General features: G+C 42.2%; 1 protein-coding gene across 1 annotated transcript; it reads left to right on the top strand.

Moving 5' to 3' along the window:
* The first annotated feature begins 1,407 nt into the window (after positions 1-1,407).
* Positions 1,408-24,058, top strand: LOC124009349 (gelsolin-like). Its single transcript, XM_046321054.1, has 17 exons — positions 1,408-1,559; positions 4,813-5,000; positions 7,003-7,157; positions 12,652-12,813; positions 14,830-14,979; positions 15,694-15,783; positions 16,091-16,223; positions 16,521-16,609; positions 16,877-17,092; positions 17,369-17,502; positions 17,819-17,909; positions 19,129-19,299; positions 21,700-21,874; positions 22,207-22,322; positions 22,531-22,608; positions 22,731-22,791; positions 23,312-24,058. Exons 2-17 carry the CDS (start codon positions 4,820-4,822, stop codon positions 23,470-23,472), a joined length of 2,163 nt encoding a protein of 720 aa, XP_046177010.1. The 5' UTR covers positions 1,408-1,559; positions 4,813-4,819; the 3' UTR covers positions 23,473-24,058.
* The last annotated feature ends 1,044 nt before the right edge of the window (positions 24,059-25,102 follow it).

Here is a 25,102-nt window from a genome sequence, read left to right as displayed (position 1 = left end):
CGGATATCAAACACAAAGACAGTAGCACAGATGTTTCCCCATTTGCTGGTTGCTGTGTAGATACTTGTTTTGGGTTGTTGTGGGACATTCGCTTTCTGTGGTTTCACTGAAACGGGTCGAATTTGCATATGTACCCATTATCAGTCTATCAAATCTCTGTACAGCATATCTCTTATCACCAGCATGTGGGTTATGTTGAATAGGACACAGACTTTCTGAATAGGAATGCAATTCACTGGTCCTGAAATGACCATGGTAAAAGCTGATGCAGAATATTTTGTGGAATGTTCCAGTCATTATTAAATCAACTGGTCCAATTAATAAAAAAAAATAAAAAAAACTTCAGAGGGAGTTTCTACCAGACAGACTGCAATCACTGCAGATCATGAGGGAGTCTTTAAAGAACAGCCAGTTCTCAGAAAGTTCAATTGAATTTGGAGCTAAGTTTAGTGAGTCATCCTTTCACTGTGAAGCCTTCAGCTCTTTGAGTTTTTGGTATCTTCAGAGGCCATTCTGAGAGGATTGTCTTTTTGGTTGAGCCAGGGAACGGAGAACCTCTTACTGGCATTGACCAGCTACTGTCCCATAGCATCTGTTTTAGTTTACCATGCCTTTGTGTGGGTTTGCTCCTCCTGTGGGTTGTATGCCCTCATTCACAGGATCACATGCTATATAGCACTTCCCAACCAGGGCAAGGCACATATCTCTCCTATTACTCACTTCTAGTGTGAACGTTGGGAATCTTAGTCTAGAACCTTTAAGGGTTCTTCGGCTGTCCCCAGTAGAACCCTTTGAATAACCCTTTTTGGTTCCAGGCAGAATCCTTTTGGGTTCCACCTAAAGCCCTTTATACAGAGGGGGAGAGGGAGGGTCAGTGGGTGTGAGCTGGTAACATATACTTTAAGGCTTGTTTTGGGGGAATGGTTTCTGTGTGTTTGTTTGACTAACTGAACTGGTTACTGTGTGTGTGTGTGTGTGTGTGTGTGTGTGTGTGTGTGTGTGTGTGTGTGTGTGTGTGTGTGTGTGTGTGTGTGTGGGGGGGATTATAGGTAGTGGGTTATAGGCTAGTGGGTTATAGGCTACCCAAAGTCATAATCTGTATGCTACCTCTAGTGGGAAGGGAAGTCCCTCAAACACAGCCTAAATATTACCCTGGTCCAGGAAGCAGCTCATGATGTCAATGTCCTTTATCTCAAAATAAGATTTAGTTTGTCTGTACTGTTTCAGTTGGCTCTGACCAAAGAGCTGCAAGTCAATCAAGTCGAAAGGTTACAGAAGGAGAATTACATGCTTGTCTCTGACCTTGACCATTTACTGTCTGCATAGCCTCCTTCCTTGTGTACGTGTGTGTGCGTGCGTGTGTGTGTGCGTGCGTGCGTTCGTGTCTTTGTGTGTGTGTGTGTGTGGGGGGGGGGGCAGTAGGCTGCTCCCATAAACGGCTAAACCCTCCCACAAGCAATTAACAAGGCTCTTTGCCTCTGGAAGAGAAGTCGCATACGCGTCCACATCTGCTCGCTCAACACACATTCTCGTACCCTCCGTTATACGTCTGTCAAGCGGTGAGTTACTTTTTATATGAATTAATGCATTTTTAATTATAATTTGGTTGACTTTTATTCGTTGTTGCGTGACCTCTTGTTTGAACCTGCAAATGTCCATATATGGAAACTGTATAACGCATAGATTTATATCGAGTTTTGTCAAAATTGTCGTGCGCAATATATGTTGTAGGCCTGTTGAAGATTGGCCTTCATTCTTCAACAGTTTTGCGCAAAGTTTCACATGAAGTCATATGTGAGACTGATCGTGCATTCGCTCTATTCCTCTCTTGTAACCTACATTTGAACCGAAATCGACTGAAACATGATCTCTTCAACTGCTTATTGCTTTTTGTAGTTGTCTAAAAGCCAAACTAATGCCTTTATTTTACCAGTTGTGTAAATAGGTCAGTCATAGTGAAAGAGAGTCGTGCACGGACAACTTGTTACTCGGCTTGATATAATTTCCAGGCATAGGCTGCTTCAGTTATACAACACATTCCCTGGAAGAGAAAAGTGTCATTATTGAGTTGTGTGTTGGTGTGGGTGTGTTTGCGTGTGTCTCAGATTCTCGGTCTGTGTCTGTGTGAGAGAGAAATGTATTTTAATATTTGGTCATGCACAGTGACAACCAAATGTATGTTCAGTAGATAGTTATCATATCTCACCTAACACATGTGCATTATCCCAAGGTGTTGTTGATTTGAGTGCGAAGATAGTTTCTCATCTATCTCGTCCGAGCAGAACCAGCTGAGGTTACTGGTAGAGGAGCGCACTATTTCTACAGTGTCACATGTTTCATGGTTTTGCATGTTTATAACCTAAATCTCAGTCTTTAAAACTGAAACAATACGCATTAATATTTGCCAATACGTGTTCGCATCTTAAACACAGGTGTTGAGAATGCAAGATTAAACATGATATGCAGATTTTTCGAGTCAGTTTCCAACCAGGAGAACATATATATATCCTAAGTGATCTTTCACGTTCACTAGAAAGGCATGCTGGGAAATATGCAAAAATACAGGGGTTTTACATCATACAGTGTTCAAACAACACCCCCAGTGTTTAGTGTTTAAAATCCTAATGCCTTGTACTGTGTTCATGTGATTAAAAAGTCACACAGCAAATAAATATGTTCTGGTGTTTACAATCTAAACACTGTGACAGGCTTTCATTTAAACTTTCAATACCTTCACAGTGTTTACAATGATTGGTTTTACAGTGTAATGATGTGTAATGATTGGTTTTACAGTGTAATGATGTGTAATGATTGGTGTTACAGTGTAATGATGTGTAATGATTGGTTTTACAGTGTAATGATGTGTAATGATTGGTTTTACAGTGTAATGATGTGTAATGATTGGTTTTACAGTGTAATGATGTGTAATGATTGGTTTTACAGTGTAATGATGTGTAATGATTGGTTTTACAGTGTAATGATGTGTAATGATTGGTTTTACAGTGTAAGTGTAATGATTGGTTTTACAGTGTAATGATTGTAATGATTTTTACAGTGTAATGATGTGTAATGATTGGTTTTACAGTGTAATGATGTGTAATGATTGGTTTTACAGTGTAATGATGTGTAATGATTGGTTTTACAGTGTAATGATGTGTAATGATTGGTTTTACAGTGTAATGATGTGTAATGATTGGTTTTACAGTGTAATGATGTGTAATGATTGGTTTTACAGTGTAATGATTGGTTTTACAGTGTAATGATGTGTAATGATTGGTTTTACAGTGTAATGATGTGTAATGATTGGTTTTACAGTGTAATGATGTGTAATGATTGGTTTTACAGTGTAATGATGTGTAATGATTGGTTTTACAGTGTAATGATGTGTAATGATTGGTTTTACAGTGTAATGATGTGTAATGATTGGTTTTACAGTGTAATGATGTGTAATGATTGGTTTTACAGTGTAATGATGTGTAATGATTGGTTTTACAGTGTAATGATGTGTAATGATTGGTTTTACAGTGTAATGATGTGTAATGATTGGTTTTACAGTGTAATGATGTGTAATGATTGGTTTTACAGTGTAATGATGTGTAATGATTGGTTTTACAGTGTAATGATGTGTAATGATTGGTTTTACAGTGTAATGATGTGTAATGATTGGTTTTTACAGTGTAATGATGTGTAATGATTGGTTTTACAGTGTAATGATGTGTAATGATTGGTTTTACAGTGTAATGATGTGTAATGATTGGTTTTACAGTGTAATGATGTGTAATGATTGGTTTTACAGTGTAATGATGTGTAATGATTGGTTTTACAGTGTAATGATGTGTAATGATTGGTTTTACAGTGTAATGATGTGTAATGATTGGTTTTTACAGTGTAATGATGTGTAATGATTGGTTTTTACAGTTATCATACAATAACATCGCTGATGTGAAATGCACCAGTCGAAGTAGTGGTTTCATCATTATCTTTGCTTCTATTTTCAGTTGAATCTGAACCATTTTCTTCATGTTCGTAATCTTATGTTGTATTAATTCTTATTGTCGTTGCATTGTGGAGAAGGAACCTGTAAGTAAGCATTTTGTTGGACAGTGAATACCATGTGTATCCCGTAGCATACATAAGCCAAATGAAGACATGTCATTTTAAACTTAAATTAGTCTCCCTCATCGTCCTTGTGTCATGTAAATGTAAAGAAAGCATACTGAAGCCAGGTTTATGTCACCATAATCTTGTCCTGTGCGCCTGTGATACCAATCTAATTTCTTTGCCGTAGGCCACCACTACTTTCAGAGGAAGTAGCACGTTTTCACATATAGAGTTGTGTTAATGCTTTCGGTGTCTAGGGCTTCAAATATAATCGCTTCTCACAAAATGATCAACTAGGTGGTCAAGATAACATGGGTATTTATAACCTCAGTAATGACTGTTGTTAGTTGACTACTACAACCCTAGACTAACAAACCCTACCTGAGGTCCTGTTGAGATAGGCGATAGCTTTGGTTCCCCAAACAACATTTATGACAGGTCTCCTCTCTCTCTCTCTCTCTCTCTCTCTCTCTCTCTCTCTCTCTCTCTCTCTCTCTCTCTCTCTCTCTCTCTCTCTCTCTCTCTCTTTCTCTCTCTCTTTGTCCATTTCTCTTTTAAAAGCCTGTCTTTTTCATCTAAAAGATGGTATATGCAGTCTAATTACAACAGACAATGCAATGATGAAAACAGTGACGGTAAAGGTTAGAAATGAGAAACTGTCACCATTTTTGAGGAACATTGAGATACGATCATGTTCTCTCTTCCTCTCAGAGTCATCATGGTGTCCCACAAGGAATTTGTGGCCGCTGGGAAGGAGACAGGGCTGCAGGTGTGGCGTATTGAGAACATGGACCTGAGGCCAGTCCCCAAGGCCCTACACGGCAACTTTTTCACAGGAGACGCGTACATCCTCCTCTACACCACCGCAGCCCCCTCCCACTACATACACATGTGGATGGGTAAGACACACACACACACGCACACACACCACACACACACCACACACACACACACACACACACACACACACACACACACACACACACACACACACACACACACACACACACACACACACACACACACACACACACACACACACACACACACACACACACACACACACACACACACACACACACACACACACTACACCTACTGGGCTCTTAACAGCCATTTCTTTAGATGTTGAAGAAATGTCACTGACCCCCCCAGCTCACATGCTTTGATAATACTCACATTCCTCAAAGTAACTACTGATCAGAGATGGACTGGACTTGAGAAAGCTATGTAGTGGAGGCTATGTAGTAGTGAAAGCTATGTAGTGGAGGCTATGTAGTAGTGAAAGCTATGTAGTGGAGGCTATGTAGTAGGGAAAGCTATGTAGTGGAGGCTATGTAGTAGTGAAAGCTATGTAGTGGAGGCTATGTAGTAGAGAAAGCTATGTAGTGGAGGACTTGCTTTCTTCCAGTCTTCTTAGGTCAATGGTTACTTTGAGAAAGAGAGGAGTTATTGGATCTGGGTCACCGGCAGACATGACACAGACAGACTAGTATGGACATATGGATGGGTTATAGATATTCCCACAGACAAATACACCAGAGGAGGCTGGTGGGGGGAGCTATAGGAGGACGGACTCATTGGAATGGCTTGAATGGAATCGATGGAACCGAGTCAAGCACGTTGTTTCCATGCGCTAGATGTGTTTGGGACCATGTCATTGATTCCATTCCAGACATTACAGTGAGCCCGTCCTCCTATAGCTCCTCCTACCAGCCTCCTCTGAAGTACACCCGTATGAATTTCAATAAGAGCGGATGTCGTGTTCTTTCCCAATCATGAGTTACACTCGTAGAAAACGTGACTTTTTCAGAGTGTGTATGTGTGTAAAGAGTAACACCCTTCAGCTGTGGTCAATTTACATGTAGACACTTTGGTAAATCTATATAGAGCAGGAATTGCTTGTGCAGAAAATGTTCCGCTTTCTCACACTTGGTTTGAAGTGAGGTGACCACATGAGAAAGCATTCCCAGCAACACATCACTATGATGCTTTGGCAATGTTGTGTTGCGATAACAGTGATGTTGAAACTCTCCTTCCTTGTACTCACACTCATGTGTGAAATCTATTTGTGTAAATCTATTTGCCCTCTTGCTTTCCTGTCTTGTCTATTAGCTTAATTCAATTGGCTAAAGATCTTTCGGGGCATGGTAGGCTACATACAAGTACACTTATCTTTAAAGAAAGCCCACATCAAATTAGAAAACTCTCTCTCCTCTCATTTCCTTGCTTCTCTCTCTCTCTGTCTGTCTCTTTCTCTCTTGCTGTCTTCCCTTCCCTCCATCTCTCCTCTGCTATAAACTTCAAACCAGAGTGAACCCAGTGTGCGTGCCGAGCCGTGCCGAGCCGTTCTCCCGCACATGGCATACCAGTTCCGGGTAGTCATTACCCACTCACAATAGACAGATGGGTCTGGACGTGTTTATGTGGTACCTTGCTAACAATGCTTCATTTCTTTACTGTGGTGCTGGCATTACAGATCTGACATTCTCTATCCCCCCCGTTCGAGATCTGTGAGGGGTCAATGCAAAATGGCGAACAACTCCACCCACCACGGTTTAACCCCATGTTGGAGCCCTGGGGCCCAACCACAGCAACGTTTACCCGTAATAAAGGATAGACTGGCCCTTGGTGGATCAGATCAAACCAGTTCTACTATGGGCATTTTCTTGTACTCATTTTTTGTATGTAAACTTTGGCATGAAGTCTCATTCCGTTAGCTTGGAGCACTCTCTAAAGAATTGTCCAGAACCAAAACAGGCCGTCCTCAGACTGTACTCCGCGGTTCAAATGAGAACACTTTGAATAAATGCTTGGAAGCGAGTCTTTGGTCTGTGCAAGTCTTTGGTATGTGCATGATTGATGTCTCACTTTCTCCCCTCTTCTCTTTCTTTTCTCCAGGTGATGAGTGTTCTCAGGATGAGAGCGGAGCGGCGGCCATCTTTGCCACGCAGCTGGATGACTTCCTGGGTGGAGGGCCGGTCCAGTTCAGAGAGGTCCAGAACAATGAGTCCATCACCTTCATGGGCTACTTCAAGTCTGGCATCAAGTACAAGGTCAGTCGCTTTCAACTAACAATCAGACAGATATGAGTTGGGAGAGCAACTATTTTCCAATGTATGGTCCACTAATGACATTTTGAATGATATTAGTCATTTTGAATGAGAGCAGTCATTTGAATGAGAGCAGTCATTTGAATGATATTAGTCATTTTGAATGAGAGCAGTCATTTGAATGATATTAGTCATTTTGAATGAGAGCAGTCATTTGAATGATATTAGTCATTTTGAATGAGAGCAGTCATTTGAATGATATTAGTCATTTGAATGATATTAGTCATTTTGAATGAGAGCAGTCATTTGAATGAGAGCAGTCATTTTGAATGATATCAGTCATTTGAATGAGAGCAGTCATTTTGAATGAGAGCAGTCATTTGAATGAGAGCAGTCATTTTGCATGAGAGCAGTCATTTTGCATGAGAGCAGTCATTTTGAATGAGAGCAGTCATTTTGCATGAGAGCAGTCATTTGAATGAGAGCAGTCATTTTGAATGAGAGCAGTCATTTTGCATGAGAGCAGTCATTTTGCACGAGAGCAGACATTTTGAACGAGAGCAGACATTTTGAACGAGAGCAGACATTTTGAACGAGAGCAGACATTTTGAACGAGAGCAGTCAGTTGATGATAAGGAAGTGGTAAGGGTTAGAGCAAGAGGGGTTGGTCGTAGTGGCCTGTAATACAGTAACATCTCTGTTATAATACTACAACCATGGGGTTTGAGAGTTTTGCCCCTTGTTGTTCCTCTCACCATCTGTTTTATGTTTCCATAAAAGCCACAGTAATTGAATCATTTCTGTTTACCATTGGAAACTGGAAACTTCCTTCTATTTTAGAGTTGCACACTGTGTCCTTGAGGGAGAGAGAGAGCATAAGAGAGAGAGAGCATAAGAGAGAGAGAGAGAAGCTAGGGCTGAATATCTGAGGCCTTTGTTACACTGCAGTCATAAAACATTCCTTCCTGCTGCATCTATGCCATGGAAAGTTCTCTGTTTTTCTCAGGAGAACCTCTCTTCCTCAGACTGGATCTGTTTCTCATTTTGGCAATTTCATTAATAGCCACATGACAACAAGCTTTGAATTCCCTTAAGAGGAAAAGAAAAACCAAGCATTATCAATGGTGGAAACCTAAAATGATTTGAGTTAAATTGTAGTTTGGACTGTGATATCTATGATTTGCAAACGGAAATCTGTTTTTATATTCATATCTGGCAAAGTCTGTGTCTAAAAACGACAAATGAATGCTCTTGAAAGTGCATTGCAGCCTGAGGGGAGGAACCTTCACTCCTCTCTCCCAATGTGCTTTGAGAGGTAGGTGAGGAATGGGGGAAACCAGGGAAGGACCTCTGACCTTCTCATCCAATGAGTTTTGAGAAGGAGTGCGGATGCGACTAATGAAGAAAATGCAATTGAGATTCAACTATTAAAGCCCCCATGCAGTCTTTTTTAAATCATCGCTGTATGTCTAATAAATCACTGTGTGTGTTTATTTAATGAAAATAACTTTCCCTGAGCGGATAAGAGGCAATCCGTAATTTTGATATCGACACCAATGAGCGAACTAGGACGGACGCTAGTCAATATAACTATTTGTTCAGCACTTTTGAAATGTACAGCGATAGAATTCAGTGTTCTCCCTGTACACCAAGTCCGAATCATAGGAAAAATAAAGGGGGCATATAAGCAAACAATGAAAGCTCTTACAATATTCTATGATTACATTTCTCAAAAACATGTGCATCACCAAGTCAGAACAGTAGGCAAAATTAAGAGGGGAAAATAGACCAAATTATTAGGATGAGGCACATGGGCTACTAACAGCTTACTACACAACATACACTTAGTATTACTTTCTTAGCTACAGTATACATATCCCCTTCACATATTACATCATTCATGCAACAGCATACAATACATTTTTGGACTCACCTTGTTGTGCAATTGAACTCACAGGAAGGTAGCGGTCGAACAGGAAGGTAGCGGTCGAACAGGAAGGTAGGGGTCGAACAGGAAGGTAGCGGTCGAACAGGAAGGTAGCGGTCGAACAGGAAGGTAGCGCGGCGGTGCTTCGTGGGCAAATTTCGTCATCAAACTTTGTCATCAAAGTCTGGCATTCTCTGGATTTATGGTGCTTTCAAGACAACTGGGACCTCTGGAAAAATTGTCAAGTCATGATGACGTCAGTGATCTTCAGATCATAGCTCTAGAAAGAGGCCTGAGTTCCTCATTTAAAATTCCCGAATTGGATTAAAGTTCAGAACGTATTTTCCCATTAGTAGCTTGTTTTCCCGAGTTCCCAGTTGTCTTGAACTCACAGATTCCTTCCAAAACCACTCATTGTTGAATTTACGATTTCCAACTGGTTGTGTAATGTTTATGTACAATGGCCGATGAGCACCGATACATTTTATCTATAATATCTCGTCATTATTTATCTTCATATGACAAGGATTAAAAAGGATTTGCCAGTAGATTGTCAACTTGATTCGTGATGATAATGATGACTGCTAGCTAAGATTTGGAAAGTATGATGTTGACAGTCCAATCAAAGCTACTGTAGATATAACGCGAAATGACGTCATTTTATCTGTGGCCAATGACCTTGAGCCTTCTTGGATGGGCGCTCCTAATGTAACTCTATGGCATCATCCAAGGGGCTGGAATTTTCTAAGTCCACAATTAGACTTGGAGGTGACATAGTGTCCCCATGAATGAGGGTTTTCTAATGATCAATTAGCCTTTTAAAATGATTAACTTGGATTAGCTAACACAACGTGCCATTTGAACACAGGAGTGATGGTTGCTGATAATGGGCCTCTGTACGCCTACGTAGATATTACATTAAAAAATCAGCCGGTTCCAGCTACAATAGTCATTTACAACATTAACAATGTCTACGCTCTTATTTCAGTTTTTTTTACATTGTTTGCAAACTGATATGTGACATGTATTAATGCCAAAATAAGATGCAAAACAGGGAAGACAAATAAAGAACGTGTGGCTCAAAACAGGCAAGACCAGTAAAGAACGTGTGGCTCAAAACAGGCAAGACCAATAAAGAACGTGTGGCTCAAAACAGGCAAGACCAGTAAAGAACGTGTGGCTCAAAACAGGCAAGACCAATAAAGAACGTGTGGCTCAAAAAACAGGCAAGACCAATAAAGAACGTGTGGCTCAAAACAGGCAAGACCAATAAAGAACGTGTGGCTCAAAACAGGCAAGACCAATAAAGAACGTGTGGCTCAAAACAGGCAAGACCAATAAAGAACGTGTGGCTCAAAACAGGCAAGACCAATAAAGAACGTGTGGCTCAAAACAGGCAAGACCAATAAAATAAAGAACGTGTGGCTCAAAACAGGCAAGACCAATAAAGAACGTGTGGCTCAAAACAGGCAAGACCAAGATAAAGAACGTGTGGCTCAAAACAGGCAAGACCAATAAAGAACGTGTGGCTCAAAACAGGCAAGACCAGTAAAGAACGGCAAGTGGCTCAAAACAGGCAAGACCAATAAAGAACGTGTGGCTCAAAACAGGCAAGACCAATAAAGAACGTGTGGCTCAAAACAGGCAAGACCAATAAAGAAGCTCAAAACAGGCAAGACCAGTAAAGAACGTGTGGCTTAAAACAGGCAAGACCAATAAAGAACGTGTGGCTCAAAACAGGCAAGACCAATAAAGAACGTGTGGCTCAAAACAGGCAAGACCAATAAAGAACGTGTGGCTCAAAACAGGCAAGACCAGTAAAGAACGTGTGGCTCAAAACAGGCAAGACCAGTAAAGAACGTGTGGCTCAAAACAGGCAAGACCAGTAAAGAACGTGTGGCTCAAAACAGGCAAGACCAGTAAAGAACGTGTGGCTCAAAACAGGCAAGACCAATAAAAACAGGCTCAAAACAAGACCAATAAAGAACAATAAAGAACGTGTGGTGGTGGCTCAAAACAGGCAAGACCAGTAAAGAACGTGTGGCTCAAAACAGGCAAGACCAGTAAAGAACGTGTGGCTCAAAACAGGCAAGACCAGTAAAGAACGTGTGGCTCAAAACAGGCAAGACCAGTAAAGAACGTGTGGCTCAAAACAGGCAAGACCAATAAAGAACGTGTGGCTCAAAACAGGCAAGACCAATAAAGAACGTGTGGCTCAAAACAGGCAAGACCAATAAAGAACGTGTGGCTCAAAACAGGCAAGACCAGTAAAGAACGTGTGGCTCAAAACAGGCAAGTGGCTCAAAACAGGCAAGACCAGTAAAGAACGTGTGGCTCAAAACAGGCAAGACCAATAAAGAACGTGTGGCTCAAAACAGGCAAGACCAGTAAAGAACGTGTGGCTCAAAACAGGCAAGACCAATAAAGAACGTGTGGCTCAAAACAGGCAAGACCAGTAAAGAAAGAACCAGTAAAGTGGCTCAAAACAGGCAAGACCAATAAAGAACGTGTGGCTCAAAACAGGCAAGACCAATAAAGAACGTGTGGCTCAAAACAGGCAAGACCAATAAAGAACGTGTGGCTCAAAACAGGCAAGACCAATAAAGAACGTGTGGCTCAAAACAGGCAAGACCAGTAAAGAACGTGTGGCTCAAAACAGGCAAGACCAGTAAAGAACGTGTGGCTCAAAACAGGCAAGACCAATAAAGAACGTGTGGCTCAAAACAGGCAAGACCAGTAAAGAACGTATGGCTCAAAACAGGCAAGACCAATAAAGAACGTGTGGCTCAAAACAGGCAAGACCAGTAAAGAACGTGTGGCTCAAAACAGGCAAGACCAATAAAGAACGTGTGGCTCAAAACAGGCTCTGCTCCACCTGCCCTGAATGACTGGTCGCCACTGACACTGGCTGTTTATCACTTGATTCTCACTCAGAAAATCCTTTCCTGAATCGGCTGATGTTGCACGGTAATTTCCCCACATAACTAAAGAGCTAGACATCAAATGCTCATCAAACAACTGTTATATGCGTAACAATTAAAGAACCCCTTTAAATGACAGGATTGATTTTTGTTTGATTCATCTGGTTAAAGTTACAATATTCTTTCTGTTAGAGGCATTTGACTTTGCAATCCATACATTGTTTGGGATATGTGTGCCCATGAAAACTGTTTTCACACAGTGCACTTCCGAGATCGCCATACAAGGAGTCCAACAGCAATATCATGGATTTTGTCATTCGATGTGTAATTCAATTGTTAAATGCTTAGTATATGATATAATAACAAACAGCAGTATGATAAATGTAAGGAAAGAAAGGTAGTTTAAACATAGGTTTTTGATTCAACTCATGAATTATATTGAATGTATCTATGTCACCTCTTTATATCTTAATGTATTCACATGAGGAAAAAAAGGCAAATGATTACTAATGACTTTGTGACAGCTCCAAACAGTTGTCCAGGACAAGAAACACTCACTGGTACCCTAGTTTATCGAGAGACCCACCAGGAAAAACAGACTCTGATCTCCTCTTCACGCTTTCACCTAATCTGACCCCTCCCATCACAGCAAGGGGGTGTGGCCTCAGGCTTCCAACACGTCGTGACCAATGACATGAGCGTGAAGCGCCTGTTGCACATCAAGGGGAGGCGGGCCATCCGAGCCACAGAGGTGGCCCTGTCCTGGGCTAGCTTCAACCAGGGAGACTGCTTTATCGTGGACCTGGGAAAGGTAACACTCGTCTACGCAGTACAGCCTTGGTGAAATGTAGACCTGTGTATATACACTACCGATCTAAAGTTTTACAACACCTACTCATTAAAAAGTTTTTTCTTTATTTTTACTATTTTCTACATTGTAGAATAATAGCAAAGACATCAAAACAATGAAATAACACATATGGAACCATGTAGTACCAAAAAGTGTTATACAAATCAAAATATATTTTATATTTGAGATTCTTTAAATAGCCAACCATTGCCTTGATGTCAGCTTTGCACACTCTCGGCATTCTCTCAACCAGCTTCATGAGGTAGTCACCTGGAATGTATTTCAATTAACAGGTGTGCCTTCTTAAAAGTTAATTTGTGGAATTTCTTTCCTTCTTAATGCGTTTGAACAGTCAGTTGTGTTGTGACAAGGAAGGGGGTATAGAGAAGATTTGGTAAAAGACCAAGTCCATATTATGTCTAGAACAGCTCAAATAAGCAAAGAGAAACGACAGTCCATCATCTCTTTAAGACATGAAGGCCAGTCAATACAGAAAATGTCAAGAACTTTGAAAGTTTCTTCAAGTGCAGTTGCAAAAATCATCAAGCGCTATGATGAAACTGGCTCTCATGAGGACAGCCACAGGAATGGAAGACCCAGAGTTACCTCTGCTGCAGAGGATAAGTTCATTACCAGCCTCAGAAACTGCAGCCCAAATAAATGCTTCACAGAGTTCAAGTAACAGACACATCACAACATCAACTCTTCAGAGGAGACTGTGAGAATCAGGCCTTCATGGTCAAATTGCTGCAAAGAAACCACTAATAAATGACACCAATAATAAGAAGAGACTTGCTTAGGCCAAGAAACACAAGCAATGGACATTAAGCCGGTGGAAATGTGTCCTTTGGTCTGGAGTCCAAATTGGAGATATTTGGTTCCCATCTTTGTGAGATGCGTTGTGGGTGAACGGATGACCTCTGCATGTGTGGTTCCCAACATAGAGCATGTAGGAGGTGGTGTTATGGTGTGGGTGTGCTTTTCTGGTAACACTGTCTGTGTTTATTTAGAATTCAAGGCACACTTAACCAGCATGGCTACCACAGCATTCTGCAGCGATATGCCATCCCATCTGGTTTGGGCTTAGTGGGACTATAATTTTTTATTCATCATGACAATGACCCAACACACCTCCAGGCTGTGTAAGGGATATTTTAGCAAGAAGGAGAGTGATGGAGTGCTTTATTAGATGACATGGCCTCCTCAATCACCCGACCTCAACCAAATTGAGATAGTTTGGAATGAGTTGGACCGCAGAGTGAAGGAAAAGCAGCCAACAAGTGCTCAGCATATTTGGGAACTCCTTCAAGACTGCTGGAAAAGCATTCCAGATGAAGCTAGTTGAGAGAATGCCAAGAGTGTGCAAAGGGGTGGCTATTTGAATAATCTTAAATATAAAATATATTTTGATTTGTTTAACACTTTTCTTTGGTTACTACATGATTCCATATGTGTTATTTCATAGTTTTGATGTCTTCACTATTATTATAGAATGTAGAAAATAGTAAAAAATTAAGAAAAACCCTTGAATGAGTAGGTGTTCTAAAACCTTTGAATGATGATGTAGGTGTTGGTATTTGAAAGCTAGAGTCAGAGCTTTTAGCTAAGTTATATGATGAGCAAAATGATGTGGCTACACCTTTGAAGGGACTCTGTAGTCGGTAGAATTGGTGAAATCATCACCATTAACCTGAACACATATTTACAGCACCTCACATCTCTGTGTAAATCAAGCATTGACGTCAATGATTATTTGCATAACATTTAAAGTTAGGCGTCTCAGAATAGGAGTTCAAGCCTGAAGGGCAATAGCTAAGTAACATGAGAAGCAAAAATGATGTACACCAGAAATCACATAGCTGAATTTCAATACACGTATAGATCCCTTAGGCATCGAAAAGACATGTAACTAGGTGACACTGGAAAGCTAGCTAAACCTTTTAGTTCCTCATCTTCTCCACTCGACCTCTTCCTCAGGACATCTACCAGTGGTGTGGCAGTGAGTGTAACCGTTTTGAGCGTCTGAAGGCCTCCCAGGTGGCCATCGACATCAGGGACAACGAGAGGAACGGCAGGGCCAAACTCCACATGGTGGAGGATGGGGCTGAGCCACAGGCACTTACTGAGGTGAAGGATAGGGATACACACACACACACACACACACACACACACACACACACACACACACACACACACACACACACACACACACACACACACACACACACACACACACACACACACACACACACACACACACACACACGGATGCATGTACACACACACACACACACACACACACACACACACACACACACACACACACACACACACACACACACACACACACACACACACACACACACACACACACACACACACACACACACACACGGATGCATGTACCAACACACACACACACTCAATCATACTTATAGAGATGTACAGTATCCAAGTAACATTCAAACAACATTCAAATATTCATCATTGGACGTGGTAATTACTGTATAACATATCATAAAATGGCATTTTTTTAGGCGTTTCCTGGTTATTGAAATCGCCTTCACCGTGGGAATGCAGATGGGTACAAATGCCTTTTTTTGTACCCTGTGCCACTTCTATGCCTTAGCCTTTTGCTAAACTGCCCCCCCCCCAAACAAGTATATGGCAATTGTCTCTAAGACTAACGAGAGAGAAAAGGATAAATAAAATGGGGGAGAGAGATAGAGAACGTGAATAAGAGAGAGAAAAGAGAGACTGGCCATGCATGTGTATGTGGCCAGCAACAAGGATTCTCTGTCTTTCTGTATGAAGCTGATCTTCCATGTTGGATCCTCATAGGCTCTGGGGCCCAAACCCAGTATCCCCCCTGGCACCCCGGATGATGAGAAGGTGGACACCTCCAACAGGAAGAAGGGTGCCCTCTACATGGTAACTGATGTTACTGCACTTTGCTGTTTAGCATCAGCATCGTGATTTGTCATTGCTCTTATCGCATTGTTGTCTTCTCTTGATTATGGGGTTATCCATTTCACTTCTCACGTACCGTTGATCTCTCAAGCTTATTGACGTACATTGTAGATCTCTGATGTTGTATCTATTTGTTGATTCCATATTTGATCCCTTATTTATACATGGGAGTCCGTAGAGAAGAACACATGGCTTTTCAAGGGAGTACTGTCAACGTATGTACAGGATGAGTATGTGTCTGTTGATATCTAATCCCTGTGTTCTGTAGATCTCTGATGCCTCTGGCTCTATGAAGTCGTCGTCGGTGGCCTCGTCCAGCCCCTTCAAACAGGCCATGCTGACCGCTGAGGAGTGCTACATCTTGGACAACGGAGTGGACAAGAACGTCTTTGTATGGAAAGGTAGGCTACTCCTCTCCTCTCCTCTCCTCTCTGCTTTTGAAACATTTGGATATTGATCGTTATGTGACGCACTTTGACGAGGAAAGTCGATTATCGTAAAATATGTAACTTCTGGGGAAATGGCTCTGTCTGGTCAAAAATAGTTTCGGGGCATAAATGGCTACCTCAACGTGTAATGTTTTACAGCATTCTTTTCAGAGTTCTCTCTTTACGTGTTTGTTTTCGCGATCGTCTGTGTTTTTTTCAGAGTCTTGTTGGGTTGATAATTCAGCATCCCTATCTGTTTCCCCATCACAGGACCCAAGGCCAACACATCGGAACGTAAAGCAGCCATGTCAGCAGCCCAGAAGTTCATCAAAGAGAAGGGCTACTCCGATAAGACACAGGTACACTGATGCAATAACGGGAAGTTTAATTTTGAAAAAACATTTGGACCATTCCTAGGTCTTGCTCAGGCAATGGAAATGGTCCAAATGTTGTTAGCCATGTCCATTTTCAACAAACAAAAAAGTGACTTCAACTTTTGAATATAAAGAAAGATTGACCATAATTCCAAGTCTCATTTATCACTCAGCTATTGGAACGAACATGAGATGAATTTGTGGTTTATGGCAAACAAAAAAAATATGTGCGTTTCTTCTTCGGCCCTGCAGATCCAGGTACTTCCAGCAGGAGGCGAGACCACTCTTTTCAAGCAGTTCTTCAGTGACTGGAAGGACAAGGACCAGACCACAGGTCCCAGTAAGGCCTACAGCATCGGCCGCATTGCCAAGGTGGAGCAGGTGCCCTTCGACGTCTCCACCCTCCACTCCAACAAAAACATGGCCGCCCAGCACGGCATGGTGGATGATGGTAAAGGCAAAGTCCAGGTAAAACACATAATACTGGACTACAATGGAAATAACTAAGTCAAGGGTCTCAAACTAATTTTTCCCAGGGTCTGTCTGTTTATATTTACATAGACAACCACGGGCCGTATTATATCGGCTGGTGGGCCGGATCTGGCCCACCACCCGAACGTTTCAGACCCCTGAACTAAGTCAGCAGTCAGGGTGCTGGGCACTTTCAGAACAAATCAGGGCAGCAACATAAACGTTGAAAATTGTATTGTGATTGAGCACCACTAACTATTGCTTTGGTTTCAGATCTGGCGTGTTGAGGATGGTGATAAAGTGGCTGTGGATCCCTCCTCCTATGGCCAGTTCTATGGAGGAGACTGTTACCTCATCCTCTACAGCTACAGACTGGGAGGCAGGGAGCAGCACATCATCTACACCTGGTCAGTACATATGACATCATCCACAACTATGCTGTAAACATGGTATCATTTATTTACACCTAGTGAGTGCAAATGACTAATCATCTACTGTGCACCTGGACAGTGCAAATGACTAATCATCTACTGTGCACCTGGACAGTGCAAATTACATCGACGCCAGGTTTGTGTACAACAAATCAATTACACAATGGGGTTGTGTGTGTGTGTGTGTGTGTGTGTGTGTGTGTGTGTGTGTGTGTGTGTGTGTGTGTGTGTGTGTGTGTGTGTGTGTGTGTGTGTGTGTGTGTGTGTGTGTGTGTGTGTGTGTGTGTATCAGGCAGGGGCTGAAGTGCACCCAGGATGAGCTGGCTGCCTCTGCCTTCATGACAGTGAAGCTGGATGACTCTATGGGAGGAGCCCCTGTTCAGGTGGGTCTCTTTAATCTCCAGCTCATCTTCCTGTCCCCAACGCAATCCGTGTCAATAGCTATGACGGTGTGGCATTTTTATTCGTAAGGGCACTGGGCAAAGCACTTTCAGTCAATAGTTCAAAGGTTGTCAAGCCGTTGCATTTATTGTGGTTCATAACGCAGATAAAATAAAAATGATAAAAAATTATTAACCAGGTAGGCCAGTTGAGAACAAGTTCTCATTTATAACGGCGACCTGGCCAAGATAAAGCAAAGCAGTGTGACAAAAAACAACAACACAGAGTTACACATGGGATAACAAAAGTACAGTCAATAACAATTGAAAAATCTATATACAGTGTGTGCAAATGGAGTCAGGAGGTAAGGCAATAAGGCAATAATATGGGGATGAGGTAGGTAGTTGGATGGGCCATTTACAGATGGGCTGTGTACAGCTGCAGCGATCGGTGAGCTGCTCAGATAGCTGATGCTTAAAGTTAGTGAGGGAGATTATAAGTCTCCAGCTTCAGCGATTTTTGCAATTAGCTCCAGTCATTGACAGCAGAGAACTGTAAGGAAAGGTGGCCAAAGGAGGTGTTGGCTTTGGGGATGAACAGTGAGATATACCTGCTGGAGCGCGTGCTACGGGTGGGTGTTGTTATGGTGACCAGTAAGCTGAGATAAGGCGGAGCTTTACCTAGGAAAGACTTATAGATGACCTGGAGCCAGTGGATCTGGCGTCGAATAGGTAGCGAGGGCCAGCTGACGAGAGCATAGAGGTCGCAGTGGTGGATGGTATATGGGGCTTTGGTGACAAAACGGATGGCACTGTGATTGACTGCATACAGTTTGCCTGTGCATGTATGATCTTTTGCCAAAGGCAGCTGCTGCGTTGGTATCCAGTCTCTAGCAAACGAGGTCATATTATTGAGTCTCTTATGCACTTTGTCCTGTCTTTATAGACGGAATAATTGCGTGGAAAGGTTTTGATACTGACCAGCAGAGGGCAATCACTCTTGGTTTTGCTTCCAGTTGGGTGTTTCAAGCAGTTTTGTGTTTAACATTTTCATGGGTACCACCATATTGGCACATAATGTTACATCGTGACAGTTCGGTATATTAAGGAAAGCAACCTTTGCCTCAATTTTCATTAAATCAACAGAATGACCCATCACTTTAGAATGTTTTTTCTTAATCTACATCATTATGCGTCCATGTTTGTCTATTTCCCCCATCAGGTGCGTGTGACCCAGGGCCAGGAACCCCCCCACCTGATGAGCCTGTTCCAGGGCAAGCCCATGATGGTCCACATTGGAGGAACGTCCCGTAAAGGAGGACAGACGGGCACTGGCAGCACACGACTCTTCCACATTCGGCAGTCCTCCACCCGCGCTACACGAGCTGTAGAGGTGAGTTCTCAGTGTGTCTATGTGTGAGGGAGAGGACCAGATAAGTCCGGTCGGGTTCAACAGGGGTATATTATTTATGGGTACAAGAAAATATATGTGAAAATATGAAATGCAAATATGATAACTGAATATATGAATATATCTGAATTAATATGACTTTGAATGTTATACCTGTACCCGTAACTAGGGCTGTTGGGTTAATCATTTTACCGCCACACTGGCAGTCATGTGTCATGACCGCAGTAAAACTCCACGGGACCGCTGAGTAACGGTAATCTCCTTTTATGCACTCTGGGCATGCTTGGTAGTACCCATCTCGCTAATGACCACCAGGTCGCCAATAGTCTGGTACTCAGGACTCTATTGTTCCTCCATCACGTCCTAATGGTCTGGTACTCAGGGCTATATTGTCCCTCCATCAGGTCCTAATGGCCTGGTACTCAGGGCTCTATTATCTCTCCATCATGTCCTAATGGCCTGGTACTCAGGGCACTATTGTTGCTCCATCAGTCTTAATGGTCTGGTACTCAGGGCTATATTGTCCCTCCATCAGTCTTAATGGTCTGGTACATCCAAACGCATATTAGAGCTTATGCATACGCATATGCCTATGTATATATGAGCCCATGCCCCAAATAATACCGAAATTAAAATATTGATTGTGCCATTATACAGTACATAGCCTATCACATATTGCACATGTCAGAAAAACATATAAAAAAACAGATTTAAGATGTCCTACGTACATAATTGATCTAGAATATACTTCAAAATTAAACTAATTATAGTAATCGCCTTTGATTGTGGACTGTATTGTTATGCATATTGGATGGACTGGTTACCTTATTCTATGCTCCAAACGTCCTATTTAAGAGTCTGGGAGAGAACGTACTGAATAGGCCTAGGCGATGCTGTTGGATCATTGATTATGCAGGGCGGCTTATAGAGTTAGCCTACAATTATAGTGAATTTGTATTTGATTTGGAATAGCCTAGTAATATGGATTTAAAAAAATATATTTTAAATTCATTGATAGGCTGTCACATTACCTTTAGCTACTGAATATCTCATCATCATGCGTTTCCATCTCATGCCCTCTCTCCTTCATTCCATTCTCCAGTGCGCAGAGAGAGGGGCTGGCAACAGTTTCATGAAATATATTTAGTTGCTATTGATGTTTCAGAACAGATTTCACTTGGTTTCCCAAATTAAGCACTGGCTACCTGCAGGAACAGGGTTGGAGAGCCCATGGCATGGCGTTTGGTCGGAATATAACCTGTAGCCCAGCGTGGTTGATGCGTGAGGTGAAATAACCGGAGTAGCCTACCTGGCATGATTGAAAAACGAACAGGCGGGAAAGTGGCCTCCATTCGCTATTCGAGTGCATATGGATGACGTCGTTTTTCCCCTGTTCCTGCCCATTTGAAAATGGTCCATTCTAAATCGAAACTCATTTGACATATTATTAAAGATAAGATTACATTGAGAATAGTCTGATGGGTGAAAATAGGATCACTTGATGAGAGAACAACATGTGCAGCCTGAGGCAAGGAGCAGAGCTCATGATTTTTTTTTGCGACTTTCTCAAATCATCAGTAGCCTGTAGTCCCATCATGCAGCCCATGTATGTTTTGATTTCTACGACGTTCTAAGGTTTGTAATCATTCACAACTAAAGATGCCAAATAACTCTAAATCTAGTTTATAGGACCTGTTTCAAATGAGCACTTTTATGCTCAATTTAGCCACTTCATCTGCACACTCGTTCTGGAATGGGAAAAATATCGTCTCTATTTTATTCAGCTAAGTTCAATTATATTCTTCTTACTATAAAATCATATGATATAAAATAATGACATGGGACTTATAAGCGTAACTTATCTGCTACATAAACAAGCCTACAGCCTATGGCATGGCGCATAGCCAGACAAAGAGGAGGCCAACTCCTATTCTGTTCTTCGGAAATACATTTTCTTCATTCATATCATGTTTCTTTAGACCTGACTAAAATAATGGATGTATTGTTATGGCGTATATTAAATTGCTTTATTAGACTTTTGTCAATGTAGATGTTCCAAAGGCTCGCATCAGTGGCTTGCATGCGTGGAGGCCTGGTGATACTGAATGTGTTTATATGAATTAACGGGTCAATTACCGTGAGAACAATAACCGTCTGACAAAATTGTATGACCGCCACAGCGCTATGCTGTAACACCCTTCTGAATAAATTACAAACCAAATAAAAAGTTGAGATAATGACCATTGGTGTGGGTGGAGGATTGACAGAAGAACATCTAAGACTATAATCTAGTAGAAGTATAGAAACAGTGTAGGATAAGAAGTAGGATTCTAATTTTACCAGACCACTTTTGAACACCTCTTGTCTTTTTCTCCCTGTCAGGTAGAGCCCTCCGCTTCCTTCCTGAATGCCAATGACGTGTTTGTGCTCAAATCTCCCGATGCCATGTTTGTGTGGAGGGGGATGGGCGCCAGCGAGGACGAAATGGCCGCCGCCAAGCATGTGGTGGGCATCCTGGGTGGCAGTGCCAGTGATGTGTCTGAGGGCAAGGAGCCAGGTAAGGATTCCATCTTTATTGTATTAGTGGGGCGCATCTTCATAGTCTAACGTGTCTTCCTCTTCTTGTCTTACCTCCTTCATCTACACTAGGCTGAAATCACAGGATAGGTAAAGGCTATTTGGTGGTGGCTTCCTCTCATGTATTTGCTTGACTATCTTAACTTTTTTTTCAGATCAGTGTTGATGAAGGAAAGGTTACAAGGAGAGGAAACAACTTTAGACAATTGAAATGTGCCCCAAAAACAACACAGGGAAGAGATAACATCACACATGCTAATATCACAACAAAGAACCAATTAAATTAATCTATGCTGGTTTTACCTGTCCTAGCTGGGTTCTGGTCTGCCCTTGGAGGAAAGAAGGAGTACCAGACCTCCAAGGGTCTGCAGAACATGGTCAAACCTCCACGCCTGTTTGGCTGCTCCAACAAGAGCGGATGCCTCAGTGTAAGTGATGGGAGTGTTGATGAGTGTGTCTATCGTAGCGTCTCGCTTGGATAGATAGATGACTACTCAATTCAACCCGCAATGAGAAATTCAGTGTCACTCAGAAGGAGAGAACATTGCATAGGTAACACAATGTGGAATAATACAATGCAAAAGTCCAATGTGCCCCATGTTCCACAGTGCTGCATTTTAATCCTCCAATCACCAGGTGGAAGAGGTTCCCGGAGACTTCCAACAGTCTGACCTGGCCACTGATGATGTCATGTTGCTGGACACCTGGGACCAGGTGAGTGAAGCTCCCCCGTCATAATCCTAATTCACAAGCTTGTTCATCTTCTGCTCTCAAAAAAACAATGCAGAGTGAATCTGAAAGTCTACAAGCTAACAGCATGTGTGGCCTCCCAACAGATCTTCCTCTGGATCGGTAACGATGCGAATGCGGAAGAGAGGTCTGGAGCACCCAAAATAGGTACGAGAACACGCAGAGAAACAAACTTTTACAGTGGCCCCTACTTAGGATCCAGACGGGGGTCACAACCGATTAAGGAGAACATGAGTTATCTTATGACACTCATTGTATCTACCTATATAATCAAAACCTTTATATTTGTAAAATGTTGTTTTCTCCCTCCGACGCTCACCATTGCATACAGTTGAACTTGAAATTGGTTTCAGCCTATGGTTAAAAGCTTCACTTTCTGTGGCCTTCATAAAAATATTTTCTGGATCAATGCATATGATGAGTTCCTTTTGTGACATAACATAACAGTACTGTATTTCTGGTTTCTCTCTTTAACTAGAGACTTGGACTGTCAATATACAGGAATAATGTTTATGCTCCCTCCCTCCCCCCACCCGCCCTCCCCTCTCTCTCTCTCTCCCCTCTCTCCCTCTCCCTCATCTCTCTCTCCCCTCTCTCTCTCTCTCCCCCTCTCCTCTCTCCCCTCCCCCTCTCTCTCTCCCCATCCCTCTCTCTATCTCCCCTCTAGCTAAGGACTATGTGGACTCAGACCCCTCTGGACGCAGAGGGCTGCCCATCTCCACCATCAAACAGGGGGCAGAACCCCCAACCTTCACTGGCTGGTTCCAGGCTTGGGACCCCAAAATGTGGGAAACAGACCCTCTGGAGAGAATCCGTGCAGCGTTCTAAATGCATAACTCCACCACTTGCCCATACCCATTCCCTTGCCACTCCCATGCACTGCTGTTTGGGAGTTTCTGCCTCTATTCTGTACCAGTGCATTGCACTAGCTTGAAAAAAATGACATAATGTTGTCATTTTTTAAAGATGTATGAAATGTCTGCCTAGCATGTTTTTACCTTTCCTGTTAGAGCATATATTTGGGAGCCTTCTCACTCCAGTAGGCCTAGTGTTTTGACTCCCCCCAATTTTTTTTTGCACTTCGTCTTGATATTTGATGCCATGCTGCATTTTAATAACAAGATAAACTACATGGCCAAAAGTATGTGGACCTGCTCATCGAACATCTCATTCAAAAATCATGGACATTAATATGGAGTTGGTCCATGTTTGTCTATGGAGATTGTGTGCTCGTTTTGATACATCCGTCAGCAATAGGTGTGGCTGAAATCCACTCATTTGAACGGTGTCCACATACTTTTGTATATGTAGTGTATCTAACTGAAGAAATACATGATATCTTTTTTACATTATTTTTTGATTATTCTGAAATGCTATTACAGATGGCTTTTAAATAAATTCCTAGTATTTTAAAGGATTGTCTTCTGTGGACTGTGGTAGAAATAAGAACATGTTGGTAGCCTACATTTTCTATGTTGACAGGAGGCCACACGGACAGGAATGACAGCAGGCCCGTTTCACACTTTTAATATCAGTACAACCTCTTGCTTCCATGTAACATTTCTCTGTCTTCTGAAGTTGGTCAAATGGTGGGGGGAAAAAACGTATCTAACTTATGAGAACAGACAACCATAGTAGCCGTCTAGGATACTTTTGAAAAAGGAAGACGCCAAGAGAATGTTTCCCCTTTACGCTTCATTTGGCTAAGGAGAATTGGCTGAATTCCTTCTTCCGGCTTGTAGAGCGACAGTGGCAGAGCGCTTGGCATGATTGACAGGGTGACCTTGATCGAACTGCTCATCAGCCAGTCTCGCGGGAGCCTGGGCGGACAGATCTTTCCCGTCACTCTTCGGGAAAGTGAAAACGGTTTGCTGCTTGCCGTGGCTCGAAGAAATGACATGAAAGCTTCTTATACAATCGCTTTCACAGCTGTACAGGCCTAAGGGGACTTCATGAGAAACTGAGAAAGGTTCATAGAGAAACAAAGAGCTGAAAGCTTTCTGTTTTTCTGCAAGAGAGGAATAAGCCTATAGAGTAGGCCTATATATATATATGTGTGAGTGAGTGACCCACATGGCAGGCCTGTGTAGGTAAGGCATTCTGGTAAAATAAATATGCTGAGTGCCTTTTAATAGGTTGAAAGCTTTTGGTTAGGCCTCATCTAAGTGTTTGATATTGTAGCTAGGCTTTTAATCTTCAGTAGGATACACCAAGGTCATTAATTGGGACTCAGGTAGTCTGGCTCCCAAGTGGCACAGCATCTCAATGCAAGAGGTGTCGCTACATACGCCGGTTCGATCCTGGGCTGTATCACTAATGGCCCAGCATCGTCCGGGTTAGGGGAGGGTTTGGCCGTGGTAGGCTATCAATTTAAAATCAAAATTGGTTCTTAACTGGCTTGCCTAGTTAAATAAAAAATACTGTCTTCTACCACAGGTGTAAGCTTCTGTAGCTAGGC

Source organism: Oncorhynchus gorbuscha, linkage group LG22, assembly GCF_021184085.1.
Source record: "Oncorhynchus gorbuscha isolate QuinsamMale2020 ecotype Even-year linkage group LG22, OgorEven_v1.0, whole genome shotgun sequence".
NCBI classification, from domain to species: domain Eukaryota; kingdom Metazoa; phylum Chordata; class Actinopteri; order Salmoniformes; family Salmonidae; genus Oncorhynchus; species Oncorhynchus gorbuscha.
This window is presented reverse-complemented; position numbering and strand designations above follow the sequence as displayed.

What these genes read in the sequence shown, in the direction of transcription:
- LOC124009349 (XM_046321054.1), top strand. Translation starts at nt 4,820, where the DNA reads ATGGTGTCCCACAAGGAATTTGTGGCCGCTGGGAAGGAGACAGGGCTG. An exon ending in TTATCGTGGACCTGGGAAAG is followed by an intron (nt 12,814 to 14,829) that starts GTAACACTCGTC and finishes CCTCTTCCTCAG; the next exon opens with GACATCTACCAGTGGTGTGG. An exon ending in GTCTGGAGCACCCAAAATAG is followed by an intron (nt 22,792 to 23,311) that starts GTACGAGAACAC and finishes TCTCCCCTCTAG; the next exon opens with CTAAGGACTATGTGGACTCA.